The sequence below is a fragment of the Egretta garzetta genome, unplaced genomic scaffold (assembly GCF_000687185.1).
Source record: "Egretta garzetta isolate BGI_Z169 unplaced genomic scaffold, ASM68718v1 scaffold94, whole genome shotgun sequence".
In the NCBI taxonomy this organism is placed as follows: Eukaryota; Metazoa; Chordata; class Aves; order Pelecaniformes; family Ardeidae; genus Egretta; species Egretta garzetta.
The window spans coordinates 7,556,603-7,574,907 of NW_009259683.1; the positions used below are offsets into that span (position 1 = coordinate 7,556,603).

General features: G+C 42.0%; 1 protein-coding gene across 1 annotated transcript in view; it reads right to left on the reverse strand.

Moving 5' to 3' along the window:
• Window positions 1-15,400: 15,400 nt before the first annotated feature.
• Window positions 15,401-18,305, reverse strand: part of IL6 (interleukin 6) — a 4,091-nt gene continuing 1,186 nt past the window's right edge. The window contains exons 2-3 of the mRNA XM_035894066.1: window positions 17,925-18,268; window positions 15,401-15,631 (exon numbers count right to left, since the gene is read on the reverse strand). Of these exons, the coding sequence (XP_035749959.1) occupies window positions 15,440-15,631; window positions 17,925-18,268 (536 nt within the window). The 3' untranslated portion in view covers window positions 15,401-15,439. The remainder of the gene's footprint in view (window positions 15,632-17,924; window positions 18,269-18,305) is intronic.

Below are 18,305 nucleotides of genomic sequence, written 5' to 3' on the forward strand. Positions count from 1 at the left end.
TTCAAGGCCAGGTTGGATGGGGCTCTGAGCAACCTGATCTCGTTAGCGGTGTCCCTGCTCACTGCAGGGGGGTTGGACTAGATGACCTCTAGGGGTCCCTTCCAATCCAAACCATTCTATGATTCTATTTGGCTTGCGCCTGTCGTGGGGCTGGCTGGGCATCACTACCACATGGTAGTTCTCCCGCTGAGTTTGGGCTGTATGCCATCAGCTGCCCTTGTTAAAGAGCCTGACCTACTTAAGATACGCACGTGTGCAATAGGCCTCACACTTTTGTTCGCTTCTTTTGTGACGAGGTGTCCCAGGAAGGCTGATCCCCGCGGTCCATCAGGCTTACTTTCTGCCACAACTCTGTTGGGCCTTTTGGGAAAAGCATCTCAATCAGGCAGGCATCTCTGCCTTGAATATAAACATGAAGGAGGGTTGGGAGCTTGACCTGTTTACAGTCAAAGCTGGTAGGTTCCTTTTACTTAATGACCAGTTTGAAGGGCTTTGATTGTTCACATAATAGATAACAATCAGGAAAAAGTTGGTCGCTTCAACAGGTACATACATGCTTTTAACAACTACAAGTGGAAGAGGTCACTGCAAACACCATGAGAAGAACTAATTGGCAGTATTAGGTTTAAAGTTTAATTACATTTCCATTTTTAGCTTTATCAGTGTTTTTAAATTGATAATTTTTGCATGGGAATTTCAGCACTGTTTTGTGACCTGGTTTTGATCTTTCTGAAGTTTTGTTTCGATTTTACTTTTATGACTGTATCTATGAACATGGGGGAGATGCTTTTTGTTCTGAGGGGCACCAGAGGAAATTAAATAAATTACTTCGAGTCATATAGAGCCATTTTGCTGTGTTTACAGTTGCACTGAGATCAGGGTGCCTAGTATATTTCTGGTATGTAGCTGTGAGAAACTAAGTTGGAGTAGTTTAGCTTCATAGCTCCAGAAAATAAGTGTGCTATTCCACATCTACAATGCCTTCTTACAAATTTGTCTGCTGTAATGAAAGGACATAAGTGTAAGTAGATGGGGGGGGTGTACAGGTGCCACCTTTGCTTGCCATAAAACGTTGGGAGGTGGCACGCACTCAAAGTCCGTAGAATTGGAGGAATCTCTTTTGTACTGGGATTGCATTTGAATCTGGGAGGGAAGGTGTGATGCAGTGGAGGGGCAAGAGGCTACACAGTCCTTGGTGTCACGGATTCAAGGCAGATTTTTGTATTGACCCCTGTGTATATCTAATACATGCTAAACTAAACACAGGCAAGGAAGCTTGCAGAAATTTTGAGCTTTTAATTTTTCTCTGAAAGGCTTTCTAGGTCAGGATGCAGTGCTCAGGGGATGTGCGAGGAAACCTGGTATATGAATGTGCAATTATAGGTTATTGGTCAGGGTCTTTTTTGTTGTGTTTTTTAAAACTTGCTTTTAAGTGGCTGCCCCTGTTTTAAGTAGGTAATTTAGACCAGTTTTGTTAAACCTGGCTTGCTTATTTAAAAATACTAGGGGGGGAAAAAAGCCAGGAACATTCACACACACAGAGTATGAGTCCTAATACAACTTCATGAATTTTAAAGCAATTTTGCTGGATAGTATGGCAACCAAAGGAAGTGGGTCAGGATGTTTAATAGTCTCAAATCACACAAGGTTATCTTTAAAGAGCTAACCTGGTGTCCATGAAGTTAATGGAAGCTTTTCCATTAACATTCATGGCCTATGTTTCAGGCAAGCTGACATTAATTATTTATTTTCTGTAAATGAGGAAAATAATGTATTTTTCATATCACATCCATTTTTAGATAGCAAGTATAGGAGAGAGTGTGTTGAACAGTGTGTTAATTGCATGATTATGCTTCAAGACTTAATTTACAGGCCACTGGGCAAAGATGTTTCATACGCTGAACCTTCAGTTGCTTCTCTAGCATACATTTGCTTTAGTGAATTGGTATTTGAGTCATTAACTGGGGATGAACTCTTTGTAGTGAACTTTCTTTTCATTTTCCTGGGTGTTAGTAGATTGACAAACATCTTGTTTCTCTGCAAACTTTAGTACTAGGTAGCTTTTCAGAAAGTGCCAGCAAAAATAGAAGAAGAAGAAGAAGGTTTAACTGGTTTAACGGATAGAATTCTGTCATCGTAAGTTCGAGGAAACTGTTACTGAAATACTACTTTTAAGTTCTGCATCAGATGTTGTCACAGAACATTGCCTGTCAGGACTCAAGGTGCTCGCTTATACCAGTTATAGGTGACACTGTTGGTACCGCCTTACTCGGTTGCTTTCTGAACAACATTTAAAATTTGTGTGTTTGTGTGTGTATAGGTATGTATGTCTTGATCTTTGGGCTAGATAACTTCCTTCATCTCACATAGCTAGTTGTCCCTGAATTTTAAGTTAGATGAAGATGTAGGTAAGAATTTAAAAAAAATAATTCTAACCCTGATAAGAATACGGTAAGAATTTTTATTCAGGTTAGTACACAACTTCATGAATCACAGTTCTTTGCTCGGTAGGGGTTTTTTTTTTTGTTGCAATTTAATGGGCTGGAATAATTTGACAGTGATCTAACTTTGTAGCAGTCTGCACATACATATTTATATATATGTATGTAATGTATGTTTCACTTCAGGTTTTAAGAGAGGTGCAGATCCTGGAATGCCTGAGCCAACTATCTGGAGGTATGTATTGGTTCCAAATATACACACGAACCCAACGCGGATGACACCCAAGCCAGTAACTATCTCTGGACAGCAACAGTTGCAAAGGTTGCTTTCATCCCTTGTTTTTAATTGTTTAGGGTGAAAGCATAGCTGGTTGTGGTTCTCATTTCTTTAGAAATCCAAAGAAGACAGCAAAATGCACATTCTTGGGAGGGCCTTTTTCTCTTACTATTGCATGGCTTTTAATATATGGGACTTCCTGTACCTTCTGAGTGGAAGCTGCTTTTCTAATCTGTTGTAGAGCTACTTTTTGCAAGTTTCTGCACTGAGGAATAACTTCTCAGCTTTCTAGCATGAATTTAAAACAAAACCCAGTCTCCTTCTGCCTTTGCAAATACGGTAGTAACACTGCGTGAAATAAAGGGCTATCTCCTTCAATATTAGTCACTGTCATAAAGCAAAGCGCATTTGCTTACGCTGCCTCTTTCTTGTGGGACTGTTTTTTAGTGCTGCAATGTCATGGCATTAGTAATACTTGAACTCTTGTGGTATCTGAGTTTTATTGGAGGGCTTCCATGGGTCAGCGAATTAAATTAAAGTTTTGAAGAAAGTGGGACTCTCTTATTTTTCTTGAAATAACTTTGGTTACTATGGAGAACCAGGTATTCCTAAGACAAATAGTTGATGGACTGTATTGTTTGCAAAGACATATATTAACTCTTCTCTCTTCTAGCTTCACAGTTACAATGTATAGAAATACCATTTTTAGGATTCAACAATTCAAGGGAGCTACTTTTAACAGTTGAAAATATGAAAAAAAAAAGTGTCAAGATCATGTTACAATTTCAGTAAAATCTTCTGTTGTCTTAAGAACTAACTTGCTGGAGTTGTTTGTTTGCTGAGTGTTCCTGTGTTCAGTTTCACTAGCAGTTTGAGACTTTTTTTTTTTTTTGTCTGTTGAGTGTGTCTCTGCACAGCATAAACTATGTATTTCATACCAGAGTGTATGTACATAGATACCAGAAGCACGTGTTTGGTCTAATTTGAAGCTTACAGATGCTCACTTTTCCAGGCACGCTTTCATGCTCGGTGGGCTTAAATTTTATTTTATAGGTGGCATTATTTCAGTGTTTTGAGGGCTAGTGCTTATTCTGTACATTTACAGGGCTGTTCCTCCAGACTTGTGTGTTAAAAATATCCATTTGAAAACAAGTACGTGCTGCAAATCTGACTTTTCTTTCCTCCCCCCTCCCCTTTCAGTCTACTTTGGGGATGAAGGACGTGGCGGTCCTGTTCTAGAACCAGCCGATGGACAGAGAAAGTGTCTGAAGATACGTACATTCCAGAGGATGAGGCGGACACTTACACCAGCTGGCTCAATCAGCTTGTTAATGACATAGGTTGTACATACAACAAAATGGAGTTTATATGGACCTAACTTATTTGCATTACAGTGTAATTAAATAAATACAACTTGAATGGATATGCATTGGTTTTTAAGTGTTTACATAAGTATAATGCAGTAATTTCTTTATTACAGAAAGGATAACACGTTGTGTGGTGGGTTCTTTTTCCAAAATATGGTGACATTCAGTCCCTATATTTATCCCTGTTACAGTGGTCTTTTGGGAAAGATTCCTCTTTATCTTCGCAGTAAACAGAAGACTGAGCTAATGTTTTAAATCCTTCAGTATTCTTTGGAGATTTCATGCCCGAATGTTGGTAAGCCTCAGCAGCCAGTCACTGTGCTGACCTGTTGGGTTTGGGGTTTTTTTTATTTTTTTTTTTAAATTTCCTCTTGGATTTGTTCATTACTGGATATTTTAAGGATTAAGAGTTGTATACCTTTTTTCGTAGCATAGCCAGATAGTAAAAAGTATACTTTTCTACCAAATTTACCTTTAAACACTATGTACATTTTACGTGATTTGGGATGGGTTGGGAGGACATGACAGAAGTGCTGTGCGTGTGTGTATGCATATATAGTGCTCATATTATAAGAGGAAGTTATTATTGTATAACTGAAGGAAGAAAATGGGTACTCTAAGCAAGGTATATGCTTTGTTTTTACTCCAAAGCCTTCCTCTTTGGAATATTGTTTGGTTTGGCTTCAGATGGGTTTTGCCCTGTTAATGCTGAAATTGAAGCACTGAAATGGCAACTGCTTGGTTACTGTGAAATAGAAGCTGCATTGGGTAGATAACTCTCTCCCCTCTAGAACAAACTGTGCAGGCTAGTTTGTACCTGTGCGGTGATATTAAAAAATAATGTTTATTGGCTCCAAATTATCATTGCAACAAAAGTATTCTAGATTTCAGTCTGGCTCTTTAACCCTATAGTTTTTACATTAATTCAATGTTTAAGGAATACAAGATTACTCAGTTTCTCATCCGCTATGAAAATTCATGGTAAGATGTTACTGTGTTTAAGGGCAGACGTGATTGGAAAGACCCCCAAACCCCTCCCACTGTAAGAGAAGATCAGGTTTGTGACCACCTGAGGAACCTGAACACACATAAGTCCATGGGACCTGGTGAGATGTGTCCCAGAGTCCTGAGGGAATTGGCTGATGTAGTTGCCAAGCCACTCTCCATGGTATTTGAAAAGTCATGGCAGTCAGGTGAAGTCCCTGGGGACTGGAAGGAGGGAAGCATTGTGCCCCTTTTCAAAAAGGGTAGAAAGGAAGACCCTGGGAACTACCGACCTGTCAGCCTCACCTCTGTGCCTGGGAAGATCATGGAACAGATCGTCCTAGAAGCTATGCTAAGGCACATGGATGCCAGGGAGGTAATTCAGGATAGGCAGCATGGCTTCACCAAGGGCCTGACAAACCCAGTGGCTTTCTCTGATGGTGTGACAACAACAGCGGACAAGAGAAAACCAACGAATGTCATCTATCTGGACTTCTGCAAAGCGTTTGACACAGTCCCCCACAACATACTTCACTCTAAATTGGGGAGATACGGATTTATGGGTGGACTGTTCGGTGGATAAGGATTTGGTTGGATGGTTGCATCCAGAGGGTAGTGGTCAACGGCTTGGTGTCCAGATGGAGACTGATGACAAGTGGTGTCCCTCAGGGGTCCATACTGGGACCAGTGCTGTTTAATATCTTCATCAGTGACATAGACAGCGAGATCGAGTGCACACTCAGCAAGTTTGCAGATGACACCAAGCTGAGTGGTGCAGTTGACATGCCAGAAGCTGGAGAGGTGGGCCTGTGTGAACCTCATGAGGTTCAACAAGGCCAAGTGCAAGGTCCTGCACCTGGGTCGGGGTAACCCCCAGTATCAGTACAGGCTGGGGGAAGAAAGGGTCGAGAGCAGGGTACTGATGGGTGAAAAGCTGGACAGGAGCCGGCAGCCCAGAAGGCCAACTGTATCCTGCTGAGTGAGTTGGGGTTGTTCAGCCTGGAGAAGAGAAGGCTGCGGGGAGACCTGGTTACAGCCTTTCAATACCTAAAGGGGGCCTATAGGAAAGACAGGGAAAATCTTTTTAGTAGGGCCAGCTGTGACAGGACAAGGGGTGATGGTTTTAAACTGAAGCAGGGTATGTTTAGACTGGATATAAGGAAGAAGTTTTTTACAATGAGGGTGGTGAAACACTGGAACGAGTTGCCCAGGGAGGTAGTAGAGGTCCCATCCCTGGAAGCATTCAAGGCCAGGTTGGACAGGGCTCTGAGCAACCTGATCTAGTTAGCGGTGTCCCTGCTCACTGCAGGGGGGTTGGACTAGATGACCTGTAGGGGTCCCTTCCAATCCAAACCATTCTATGATTCTATGAGAAATGAGCCAAGAGGAAAAAAAAATAAATTGAAAGACAAGAATTGGGAAGAAAAAAACCGTGGGAAACATTTATGAGAGCTAGTGCAAGCCAGCATGTTCCTTAAAATTCCATTAATCGTGGTAATTAAATCAAATGTCATGAAATAGTGGAATAGCTAATTATGATAGACCGCTGATGGGGGAATAGAGCAAGGGTGAACGCAGAACACGCTTCCTGTGACCCTATATCCTGTTGTTAGTGCAGCTTTTCTAGTGCCTTTGGCTACTGGTCACTTGAGATGTAACCACTCGTATGTCTTCAATTATGAAAGGAGTTCAAATTCTGATTCTTTTACTTGACCGATCCTAATTACAATAGTAGTGAAATAGTCTGTTGGTACTCGATGGCGGCTTTAATCATGCCCAGGGACATTTTTTTTCTGTTGAATCTAATGGAATAACCCGAGAGATTCAGTACTGAGAAGTACGGTATTCAGTGTAAAGTAACTCGGATTTCTCAAAATCAGATTTTGCACTCCACAAGGGTGTGCAATAACCCAAACTGCAGCAGCGGGTGGGCGGACCCAAACACCTGCAGAAGCGTATTTCATGTGCTCTATTGTGTGTTAGAAATTTGGGGATGTGGTTTGTGGGTCATAACCGCCGCATGGTTGCTCCGGCTGCTTTCCAAGAATAATAGTATTTGGCAAGAGGCAGAGAAACAGGGAAGTGTTCTTGTCTCTTTCGTTAAAGAGTTTTACATAAGCATGGATTTATCAAGCACAGGCCAGATCCTGTGACCTCACCATGCTGAAAATTTCCCTTAAAACTAGTTGTAGTTCATTTTTTTTGAGACTCAGAATAGCTGGATAAATACTGCTTACTCAATTCTTACTTTCAAAGTGTCACTTTAAGCACATGGGAGAGCAAATTTTTGATCATTCACTGCTATTGTGGAAAAAACTGGAGTTACTGTTCTCTTAAAAAAATCAAGTATGGTTCAGGAAAGTCATTAGCATAGAACCTTTGGGTTTTGAAATTGAGGAAAAAAGTGCCTTTCATACTATGTTCAAGTCAAGTTAAATTAAATGCCAATATGTGGTGTAACATTTTTCATTTGTACAACCAGTGTTTCGTTCAGTATAGCATGCTCTCTGTAACTAAAAGGTGAGTGAAACTCCTTATATAAACACTCCTTTTTTTTTTTTCCCCTGGGAAAAGAAAAAAAATGGAATAAGCATTAATCATAAGTCTTGGTAATTAATTGTAAGGTAGCAAAAAAAAAAAACCCAACACCAGAATCAGAATTTTTTTTTCAAGTTTAAAAATGAAGGAACTTTTGGTATCAATGTCTTGAAATTACTTTGCTGTTATTGTCATTTTCACAAAATTCAGGTGCGTTTATGAGAGCAGATCAGTGTCCTGTGAAGTTATACATTAAACAAATTCCTATGAAGAATCTTAAGTCCCTAAAATAACCTCAGCAAATATGCTAGTTTTAGCAAGACTGGTTTTTTTTGTTTGGTGCTGCCAGAGAGAAGAGGGCAGGTCTCTGGAGTAGAGAGCCTCTCATGTTTGTCGAGGCTGTGGGCTAGGGACTTGAAGTTAGGCATTACTTGTTCCAAGTGTTCTAATTTCCTGATTTTTCCTTTTCCATCTTTCTCCCAGTAAAACCTGAGAAAGTTTTATTTTACTGTCAGATGGGAGACACTTGAAACAGAGCAAACGAGCTCCCCTGCTTGACTGTGTTGATCTCTGTCAAGTGAATTGGTGGCTTCCGCAGCCAAGTATGGATTCTTTCCTGTAGTGGGGTTTGTGATGCGGTCCTGCGAGACCACCTATGAACTCATAGCGTTGGAGTAGAGTTGATGAGTGTAGTTTACTGAAAATCAAGCTGTGTTTTCCACAGCTGAGCTCAAGGCTACAGTCCGAGAGGTGTGAAATAAAATCATTGATGCCTTCCTGTGTGCTCTGAAGACTCTACCAACTTTGAGGTATCCAGCTGATTGTACCTGGTGCCAGGAATTGTTTGGCTGCGTGCCTTGTGCCTGCGAAGTGGAGGTGGAGTGTGCTTGTGGTTGCCCTAGTGTCAGGGAGATACCCCAGGTGGGAGGCTGTCACTGGAGCCTGTGGCACCTGGTGACAAACACTTGCACCAAGGGGAATGCTTCCACCCGGACAAGTCTTAGGAAGATCAGAAGTTCCCATGGGTCTTAGCTCACTGCTGCTTGCCAAAAATGAAGGCATCTTGAGGATTTTAATGCAAGAAGAATGCCCTGTTCTCCATCTGGAGTCACTTGCAGTCCCATGCCCATGGTCCTTTCACATCAGGAAGAAAACATTTCTTCTTGTCAGAGGGTGCTGGTTGTCCTCTCGGCCTCCTCCTGCGAGAGTGACCGCTTTTGTTTGGTCTCCAGGGAGGGTGCCTGTGAACAAGGGATTGTCCTTAACCCAGGACTGAAGAAATGGGCTGTTTCTCCTCCTCCAGCCGGGCTGTGTGTGAAATACCAGCAAAGTGTCCAGAGGTTGTGATGGGCAAGGAGCAATATGGTATCCTGTCTTCTGAATGTCCTGTTCATGGGTGCACTGATCACAACAGCTGGTGGTGGGTTTTACCATTCAGGCATAATTTCTGTATTTTCTATCATTTCTGTATTTTGTTGAAACTGCTTCGCCCATCTTTGTATTCAGCTGGAGTCAGTTATGACCTGGTACCATTGGGTAATCGTGGTGGGCAGCAACTCTTCAGCACTCGGTTGTGACAGCCCCTTTAGCAAAGCATCTCCTGCAAGCTCGGCTCTGAGGAGCTGCTCTTGGGTGTGGGCACAGCAAACGGTGCAAAGGGGGACAAAGACATTGGCGTAGAAACAGCGAGGAAGGAGGGGAGAAAGTTTGGGTCCTGAAAAGAGAATAAAGACAAGGAGGTTGGTCAGAAGAAGAATAAGGAGTAGGAGAAGCGGACAAGGTTTCTAAAGGTGAAAATTGAGTAAGAAGTGAGGAAAAGACAAGTGTGGACATGAGAGGAGGAGCCGCAGAGCCCTGTGATAATTGGTGTGTATCTTGTGAGTTTGGTGGGCTTCTTGGTCTTGGTGTGTGGGCTGGGGATCTCCTGGAAGGAGGATGTGAAAAATTGTGCCGTTTAGTGTAGTCACCAAACGTGGGACTAAAAAAAAAAAATATATACCTGGCTTTTCAGTATAAATTTGTTCTTAATTAGTTAATCTACAAAGGAACCTAGAGGTTTGCTCCAAAAACTCTCCAAGGACTGGCCAATTGCGAGGTAAAAATGAAGCTGATCGAAACTTTCGAACAAGTATTTAATTCTGCTACAAATTCCTGGTATAAAGTCACTGTACTGCATCTCATTACAGTTACGAAACAGGGGATATGCGCTTTTTTTTCTTGAATTAGTTCATCAGCAAAACTCACATGACCTTAAACCTATAGCTTTCAAACATGAAAACTGCAGCCAAAGCGATACTCATAATTTTGTCACAGCAGGCCCCTGTGTTGGCAGCATATAAAACCTGTCCCTTGCTGCTTTGTACAGCTGTCTTACAAAATGGCTGTAGATGACAAAGTGCTTCTGAAGATGTGTTTGTGTTGTGTTGTAAGTGAAGCAGGGTTGTTATAGGGAAAAATTGCTAAAACAAACTATATACCCTGGATATTTTTGGAAGTGTTTTGTTACAGACTTGGAATTTAAGCTATGATGATACTGATGATATATTTGGAAATAAAAGCTCATTACATCTGCTCTTACCACAGGAGTAGAGACCACATCCTGGTTAAATGTCATATGACTAATTAAATTATTACAAGTGACTACTTAATTGCAATTTCTAAATACTTTTCCATGATGGTGTGCAATGCAATAGCTGTTTCTTGGTTAAGCTTGTGGGTTACATGGGCTGTGTCTTGGTTATGCCTATGTTACCTCAGGATTAGGGGATGGGTAAGGCAGAGGAGATGCTTACCTGCCAAAGCGGAAAAGGGTATTTGCTCTCATACTGTCTTCTGATTAAGAAATCAATTCCAAGTTTCTACAAAAAATAAGAAGTTAGAGCAACTGCAAAGCAGGGAGCAGTTATTAGCCTGGGAAGTGAGATAAACCCAGATTTCCAGTTATGTTCCAATTCTGTTTCTTAGGATCCACTGTCTCAGAGACCCCCCCCAAATGGTGCCATTTGTGACAGTGCAACCCGAAAGCAGCCCCTTTCCAGCCAGGCTAGAAGATTGCCTATGCATCTGCCTTCATCCCAAATGGTCTCTCTTCTAACAAACTCCATTTTCTTCTATATCCCTGTCCTTGGTGACTGTGCTCTATGAGCAGGAGGGGTATAGGTCTCGCAATCTGAGGGACGTCTTTGAACTTTATTGTATTTGTTAGCGTATGCTAATGTGGGATCCACAGGCAAAGTCAGCAGATAATCCCTTTTCCCTTTACATCTCTTCCCAAATTGTTCGAAGTGGAAGAGCAAAGACTATTGCTGTGCAGTAGTGATGGTGTGGTAGGCAGGTTTTCTCTTTTGAGCTGAGGCCGGGACTTTGAGCTTTCCCTGGGTGACTTTACTTTTGTGTACATGTGTGTAACAGCTCTAAGTGATTCCCTTGAGTAATAAAACTGTTAGTATGATTTGCTTATACGTCATATTGTCTCTATTTATATGGCACAGGATATAGAACTGTATCTATGAATATGTAAGTTCAAAGGGCTAAAGGAACAACTAATCATGAATATGATGGTTGTTACTGAAACCAGGCAGAATTTTGCACTCAGTACTGTTGAAATGGAATAAAATCTTGAAAATACTGTGTTGGCTAAGCACTGTCTGGTAGAAATCAATATGGCAGGGCAAATCAAATCCGAGTTTTCTGAATTTGAAGATTAATGTTTAGGTTTTTTTTAAAAAACCCTAAATTTTCTCATGAAAGATTGAATCTTCTTAGATTCTGGTCACTGAGTAGAAGTTCGGATTGCAAAATTTCTGTAGTGTGTTATCTGATGAGACCGCCAAAGTCAGTCGTGAAAGTATACTGAGGTTTGGTTAAATATGTTTAGATTACAGAAATTAGTTGATTTTGTTAAGAGTTCATGGAGGAAATGTTATTTCAGCATTGGAGCCTGCAGAGGTTGCATTTTCTGGGGGTGAGGGGGTGGGGTTTGATTTTCCTCTTATCAGGAAGAAGAAGGAAATTGACTGAGAGAGATCAGAAATTGTTACCTAATCATTTAACTCAAGAAGCAAGGGTTTACAGAAAGCTCCCCACCCAATATCACAAGGTTTATGGTAATATATATATATATATTTAGCAGCACTTCTTGAGAATTAGGATCTGACTTTGATGTATACTGTTGTATACTTACCTTGCTGTCATTTTATCTTTTAAATCGAATGTGGAAAAGATTGTTAGTCACAAATAACAGTGGCAAACTTGGGGGGAAGTTTCCCATTGAATTAAGCCAACCTAATGGCTCCTTACTGCTGAAACGTGATCCTGCCCCCCTCGCTTCACTGGTGGTGTTAACTCTTCCATCTCCTCTAGCGTCAGCTCTGTCTTGCTAACCTCATTTGCCATCAGCCATTAATAAAATCTTAGAAGGTACTAGGGCTGGAGACAGTCTCTTTCAAGTAGCTGTTGTTCTTTCTGGCAAAATTTAGTGTTTACATCAGTACCTCAGCTTACTGGGCCAGGGGATGGTACTGCAACCTGGGAAGTAGATCAGGCTGAAATGTGTTGGGGTTTGGTTTTTTTTTTGTTTTCTTTTGGTTTTTTGTTTTGTTTTGTTTTGTTTTTCTTACACATCTGATGAAAAAGTATGGTTAAAAAATAGAAAAATGATACTTCAGAGACTGTGATTGCAAAAAAAATTAAGCTCTGCACTATAGATTACTGTAGGATTAGCTTGCATTCTGTCCCTAATTTTTTTTTTCTCTCTAGCATTTTAGTATCATGCCCACAGCACTGAGTTTCTCATCTTTAACACTGCCTGTTAATACCGTGGGCTTTTTCTTGCATTCTGTAGAGTGTGTGCATGCTTTTTAACATAGCTTTGCTATCTTCCGGCATTGGGAAAGCAAATTCAGGATGACGGGAGTTAGTAATCGGCTGAGCATTCTGAAATCTCGGTGTGAGGTTAAGGAGTAGGGATGCCACGCAAACACGGGGAAGGGCTAGCTGGGGTCTGCGGGGAGAGGCTGGTCCTGTACAGCAACAACCAAAATGCTTCTTTGCTAGGAAGTTTCCTAGTTTTTAGAGGCAATTATTAGCAGTTCTTTCTGGTTTGGGGGTTTGGGTTTTTTTGCTTTGCTATGAGTTAGCTGTCAGTTAGGAGGAGCTCTTTTCAGTAGAAGTGTTGAGATATTTCATTGTTGCTAAAAGTAGCAGTTATTTTTGAGGATTGATTCCTAAGAGTTAAGAACACTCATTTTTGCTGTTTTTCTGGGGGTTTATGTGTTTGTGCTGGTCTGCCAGCTAAAATAAATGCCCATGTGTGTTTATTGATTGTTGTAAAACACTGTATACACAGCAAACTGGAAGAAGGACAGTAAGTTAGTAAGTTAGAGAGGCTCCGTAACATGCTCAACGGTGTGTAGTTCTCCTCTTGGCTTCCATATAAATTCCCCACTGTGAGTCTTCATGTGCCACAGACACCAGTGAGTGTAGATTTCGGCAAGTGGTGCTTACCTGGGGGACAGTCCCTGAAGTTGGGACAGTGACAGCAAAACGATGGCCAGCAAGGCAGCTGCAGCACTGAAGCACCCTGAGAATTACGGGTGGCAGTGGAGGAGCCCACGGGTAAAATAATGGCAGCTCAGCGGCAGCATCAGCAATACCCATCACCCCAGGGAGGACTTGAAGTTGACCTCCCCTCTCAGCAAGTGGTGATCTTTGCTCATCTTCTGCATCCTAAAATGTAGTAGCATTTGTGTCTTTACTAGAACGATGGACAGCCTGGGGTAGCCACCAGCTGAAGGGTGCCGGTGGGAAGTGTGGGTGCTTGTCTATCAGTTGTATGAGATTTCAATACCCCGTATTGAATGGGGTCCTCCTGAAATTGAAGGAGGACATCAGTGTGAGTTTGTTTAGCTGCAGTGTGCATAGTCACTAATGGTGATCTCTGGCAACCACCCACTACTGGGAGAGGTGACACCAGGAGATACTTTTGGTTTTGGTCTGTCTGTCTTTCCTTCTTTTCCCCCTCCCTCCCCCTGTTCTCGCATAGTAACATTAAAGGCCTTAAAAGCTCCAACGTGGGATCCACATTTGGGTCTCACAGCAATTATGGACATCGTAAGGGCCAGAACAGTCTCTAACCAAATGTTCACCAAGAAATTTCTGTGAAGGTAAGCTGTGAAAAAGTCAGACCAGGCTTTCCTACATCTCCTAGAGCACATGCCAGGACAGCTAAAGCAGGATCTTGCGTGTTGTGAGAAAACCTCATTCAGCACAGGCATCTTGAAAGTGACCACCTTGAGGTCTCCTCATTCCTTCTTGACTTGTCGCACCACTCGAGACGTTGGCTTTACCATATTGGGCAAAGCTGTGGTTTGTTTTGTTTTGGGCCTCTGAGATGCGGTCTCTGGGTGGACTGGTCACTGTTTTGGAATCCCCAGTGGTGGAATGCATGTGTGGGTGATCAGATCCAGATCGCTCAGGGGAAGAGGAGAATTTACTGACATTCACACTCCAGGGCTTGCCTTTCATCTCCACCACTGTGCTGAGCAAAAGAGAGAGGGTGATTAAAGTTCCACCACTTGCAGGGAGGGATGAAGCTTGAGGGGCTCTGGCCGCTTGCATCCCTTATGTATGCTGTGAATTCCTCTGAGTTTGGGTATACGAGGTGTCTGCACAGCCACAGTGAAGCAGATGATACAGCTAAGGAACATTTCAGCAGTTTGGTACTCAGGCTAAGGACATGTTCTTTTTTTTTTTTTAACTTCACAGTATTCAAGAATTTGCATTCATGTTATGTGGCTTGTCCGTGCTAGTGGAATATAAATGACGAAAGACAAATGCATTAGATCATCAACAGCCATTGACGGCTTAGCAGCAATATGTTGATTTATATCACCCAAGGAAAGAACCTAAGATTTTTTTTTTTTCTGCTTCTTGGGGGAGGAGGGCGGGGAGAGATGTTTAAGCAAACTTGGAAAATTCCCTTGGATGGCAGCAGTAAGTCTAATCAGATGACAGTATTCATGTCAAACCTGTTAATTCAGTATCTTACCATTTTATTCATTTAAAAGAGATTGCTTGACTTGTAAGCATCTGCTTGAAACCAGTTACAGTTTCATGGAGTGTTGTTTGTCAAGTACAGGGGACTCATTGTTCGTTGGTTTCTCAAGAGCAATGATGCTTTATTGTGTTCATTCTGAAGTGCCATGTTCAGTCATCTGGTTCCTGTCCATCCCATTTTAAGAATTATATGTTGATCGAGGTGTCTGTGGATGTGTGTAGGTTTGTGCTATGTAGATAACTGACCTAATAATACAGATAAAATTTAAATTCTTGAAAGTGGGTATTTTGATAGTGGCCAGTATTAAAAATTGGATAAATTAGAGTTTTTTAGCCTTATTTAAAGTTCAAACAGGGTAAACAAGTTTTTTTAAAAATCAGCTTTTATTTGTTCTAAAAATATAAATAAGTCATAAATACCATCTCTCAAATATATTAAAAGCATAAGTTATACGGCAGTCTTTCTGGCTTCTGAAAATACGTGGTTTTTTTTTTTGTTGAATACATATTCAGAATATCAACTTATTTAATAGTACCGTGAGGAATGAAATAAAATAGGTCCTTCTGTTTAAATTATTTCTAAATAGTGAAAATATAAATAGGAAACATTAGAAACAAATAAATATTTTAAATACAATAAATAGTTTCCTGGCAGGAAACGAGAATATATAAAAATGCCACCATTGTTAACTATTTCTGGTTCTCTAAAACAGAACAACACTGTCATCTGCCACATGACAGATTTGTAACAGAGGATTGTGCCTGAATTAAAACATTCAGACACTGAAACTCCTGGTATTTTTCAAATAGCGAACGGCCCTCACTGTTTTCTCCATAAATGAAGTAAAGTCTCGGAGGATGAGGTGGATGGTGATTTTCTCTATCCAGGTCTTATCGGACTTCAGCTTTGCGCGGAGGGATTCCTGGGTAGCCGAGTCTGGGATGATCACCTCGTTGGGGTTTATCACCTGTGAAAAAGACAACATTGGGGTGCCCCAGTTAAAACATTGTAATGGAGCTCGTTGGAGAGCATCAGTTCACAGGTAGAATGCGTCCCTGACCAGCTGCGTACCCACCGTTTCTGTACCGCTGCCGACAGACCTGCCTGGGACCTGTGCTCCCCTGCAGCCCTGCTTCTCCAGCGGGGTTGGAGGTACCTTGACACCTGCTAGCGATTGCTGCAGAAGCAGCAAAGGGTCTCATCTGATCGACACCATTTTTTTTTTTCTGGTTTGAATGCAACGTCTGGCGTCGCGGTCCAACAGCGCTGCACTGAGCAGATCTGCGCAGCTCTCCTGCTGTCTGCCGACCGCCTGGTTAGCTGGGAAGATGCTGAACGTGATTTATCCTAACCTGTCCTGGCTTGCTCCATCCTTAGTCATTAATTAGATGACATTGGAGTACTCTCACATTTTGTAGTAGATTAACCGTTTCCAAAGACATCAAACTCATTTAGCTGCTTAGTTCTTACTTTCCAGGCATTTAGGCACGTGGGAGACTGTCACCAGCTTTCACTGATGCGTGGGATCCTAACGGCAAGGGGAGGAAAAGGAGCTATGTACCTAATGCTGACTGACAGGGCTGGGCACCCCCTACCCAAATGCCTTTTAAGAACTCGTCCCATGAAGTGGGTAGGTGACTTCTGAAAACGGGAGTCGCTCACCCAAATCGTGGAGCTGCTTTAGATGATTTGGGGTCTGGAAGTCTAACAGTAAAGCATCCGCTTCATCCTGAGTTTAGGATCTCTCCTACCCTTTAACAAGTGACAAAAGCATGCGCACTTCCTTCTGGAACATCTTATTTGTGAAATTCGGTAAGATACGAAATGTTTTTTCTGTCCAGACTACTTGGAAGTGGATTCTGATCCCACCCCGAGTTACTGGTATATCCAACTCCTTGTTGCATGCTGTGGAAGTTTGGATCTGGATATCCAGACAGGTGTCGTGCCGATGGATCTACCTGACCACGAGTGACAGGTTCTGTCCTTGCTCTCCTTGCCTTAAAAAGCAGATAGACTTCTCTCCTAAAGAAACATTTCCAACCTGGAGAACAAGACTCCTCTCAAAACTCTGTTGTTTCTGTAAGTACAGGTTTTGCTTTTGATCCCTGTGTTTAATTGCGCCTGTTCCAATTACCTCGATCCTACTAATTTTCCAAAAAAGCCAGCCCCCCCAGTTATGAAACGAACTTTCTGCAAACTAATAGATCAAGTTGGAAGCCAGCAGGCAGTTGCTGTCTTGTGACGGGACTATTCTTCTTAGCTAGCACAGTGTGAAAAAAGCAGTTCAGCTCCCTTTCACTTAAAGAATGATGGATGTAAATAAATATGTTAGGAAAGGCATGGCAGACACACAATGGGCTTATCAGATGCCAAAAAACACCTTGAAGGAAATAATGCCCAGCGATTTCTGCAGTCCTTGCCCACCTGGGTGGTTCTTAACTCGGGCAAATCGTTTCCCTGATGACAAAGGAAGTATTCATGTTAAGGGTTGTTAACCTGAGTAAGAACTGCTGGAATGAAGTGGATTTTTGAAGTGTGATCTTTCAAAGCTCTCCAAAACACAGATGACTATCAGAAATGTATAACATTTAATATACCAAACCAAAAGAAAATCGGGTATTTGTAAAGAAGGAAGATTTTTTTTTTCATGATGATTACAAGCAAAATGGGTGCTTTTCAATAGGCAGCACCTTTTTATTTAGTCCAGTTCCTAATTTACATCCCGACTTTAACGGTCTTCCTTGATTTTTAAGCTGCCGGTATCTCAATATGCCATACAGCTTGGCTTAAAAGTTTGTTCTGGAGAGTTGTAAAGATTAATAATGTTGTAAAAATATATTTCTTTTTATTTCTGTGTTTTGTTGGTTTTTTTTTTAAATTACTTATTTCTCGGGGGACTGCAGCATTAGAAGGCTCAGACTGAACTGCAGTACCACAATTAGGAACAAGCTCCCTGAGAAATCTTATTTCTATCAGCCGGGCAGCATCAGTGTATTTGTTCTCAAACCAACACGAGGCGTTTAATTGTTGGTTTGGAAGTTAGAAATAACAACTGAAAGTAGGAAGAAGAGTTGTTTCTTTAAGAAAACAAAACCTTGTAAAACCTGTAAGCCAGTCCATAAGGGAAAGTACCTGAGCGTAAGGGACCGTCACCTGTTTCTGCTGGGGAATGTTCTGCTTCACATAGCGTCCTATTTCTCTGACTACACATGGGTGCTAAGCCGCGAGCGTTATCGGAGTGAATTTAAAACCCAACTCACCATCTGTCTTATGGTGCGCGCCAGGTGCTCCGTACTGTAGCACAGCGATTTGATGCTTTGCTTCTCGCTTGTAAAAGTTTCCTGTACGTACTCGAGGTATGTCTGAAACGTGTAAAGCCCGCTGGAGATTTTCCTCAAGCATTTATCCTGAAATGAGAGAAAGGCGAGAAAGTCACTCACGGCTGGGAAGCGCCTCGACGGCAGCGTTGTGCGTACGGCGCAGGTAAGCGGATGATGCTCATACAGAGCGCGGGGGTCTGTGCCGTGCCAAAGCCAGCCGGAGCCGGCACAGGTCTTTGGGTCAACTTCCGCAGTTTTTTCGGAGCGGGCAAGAGTTGCCCCAGCTATACAGGATTAGACCAGAAAGGAGAGAGGTTCCTT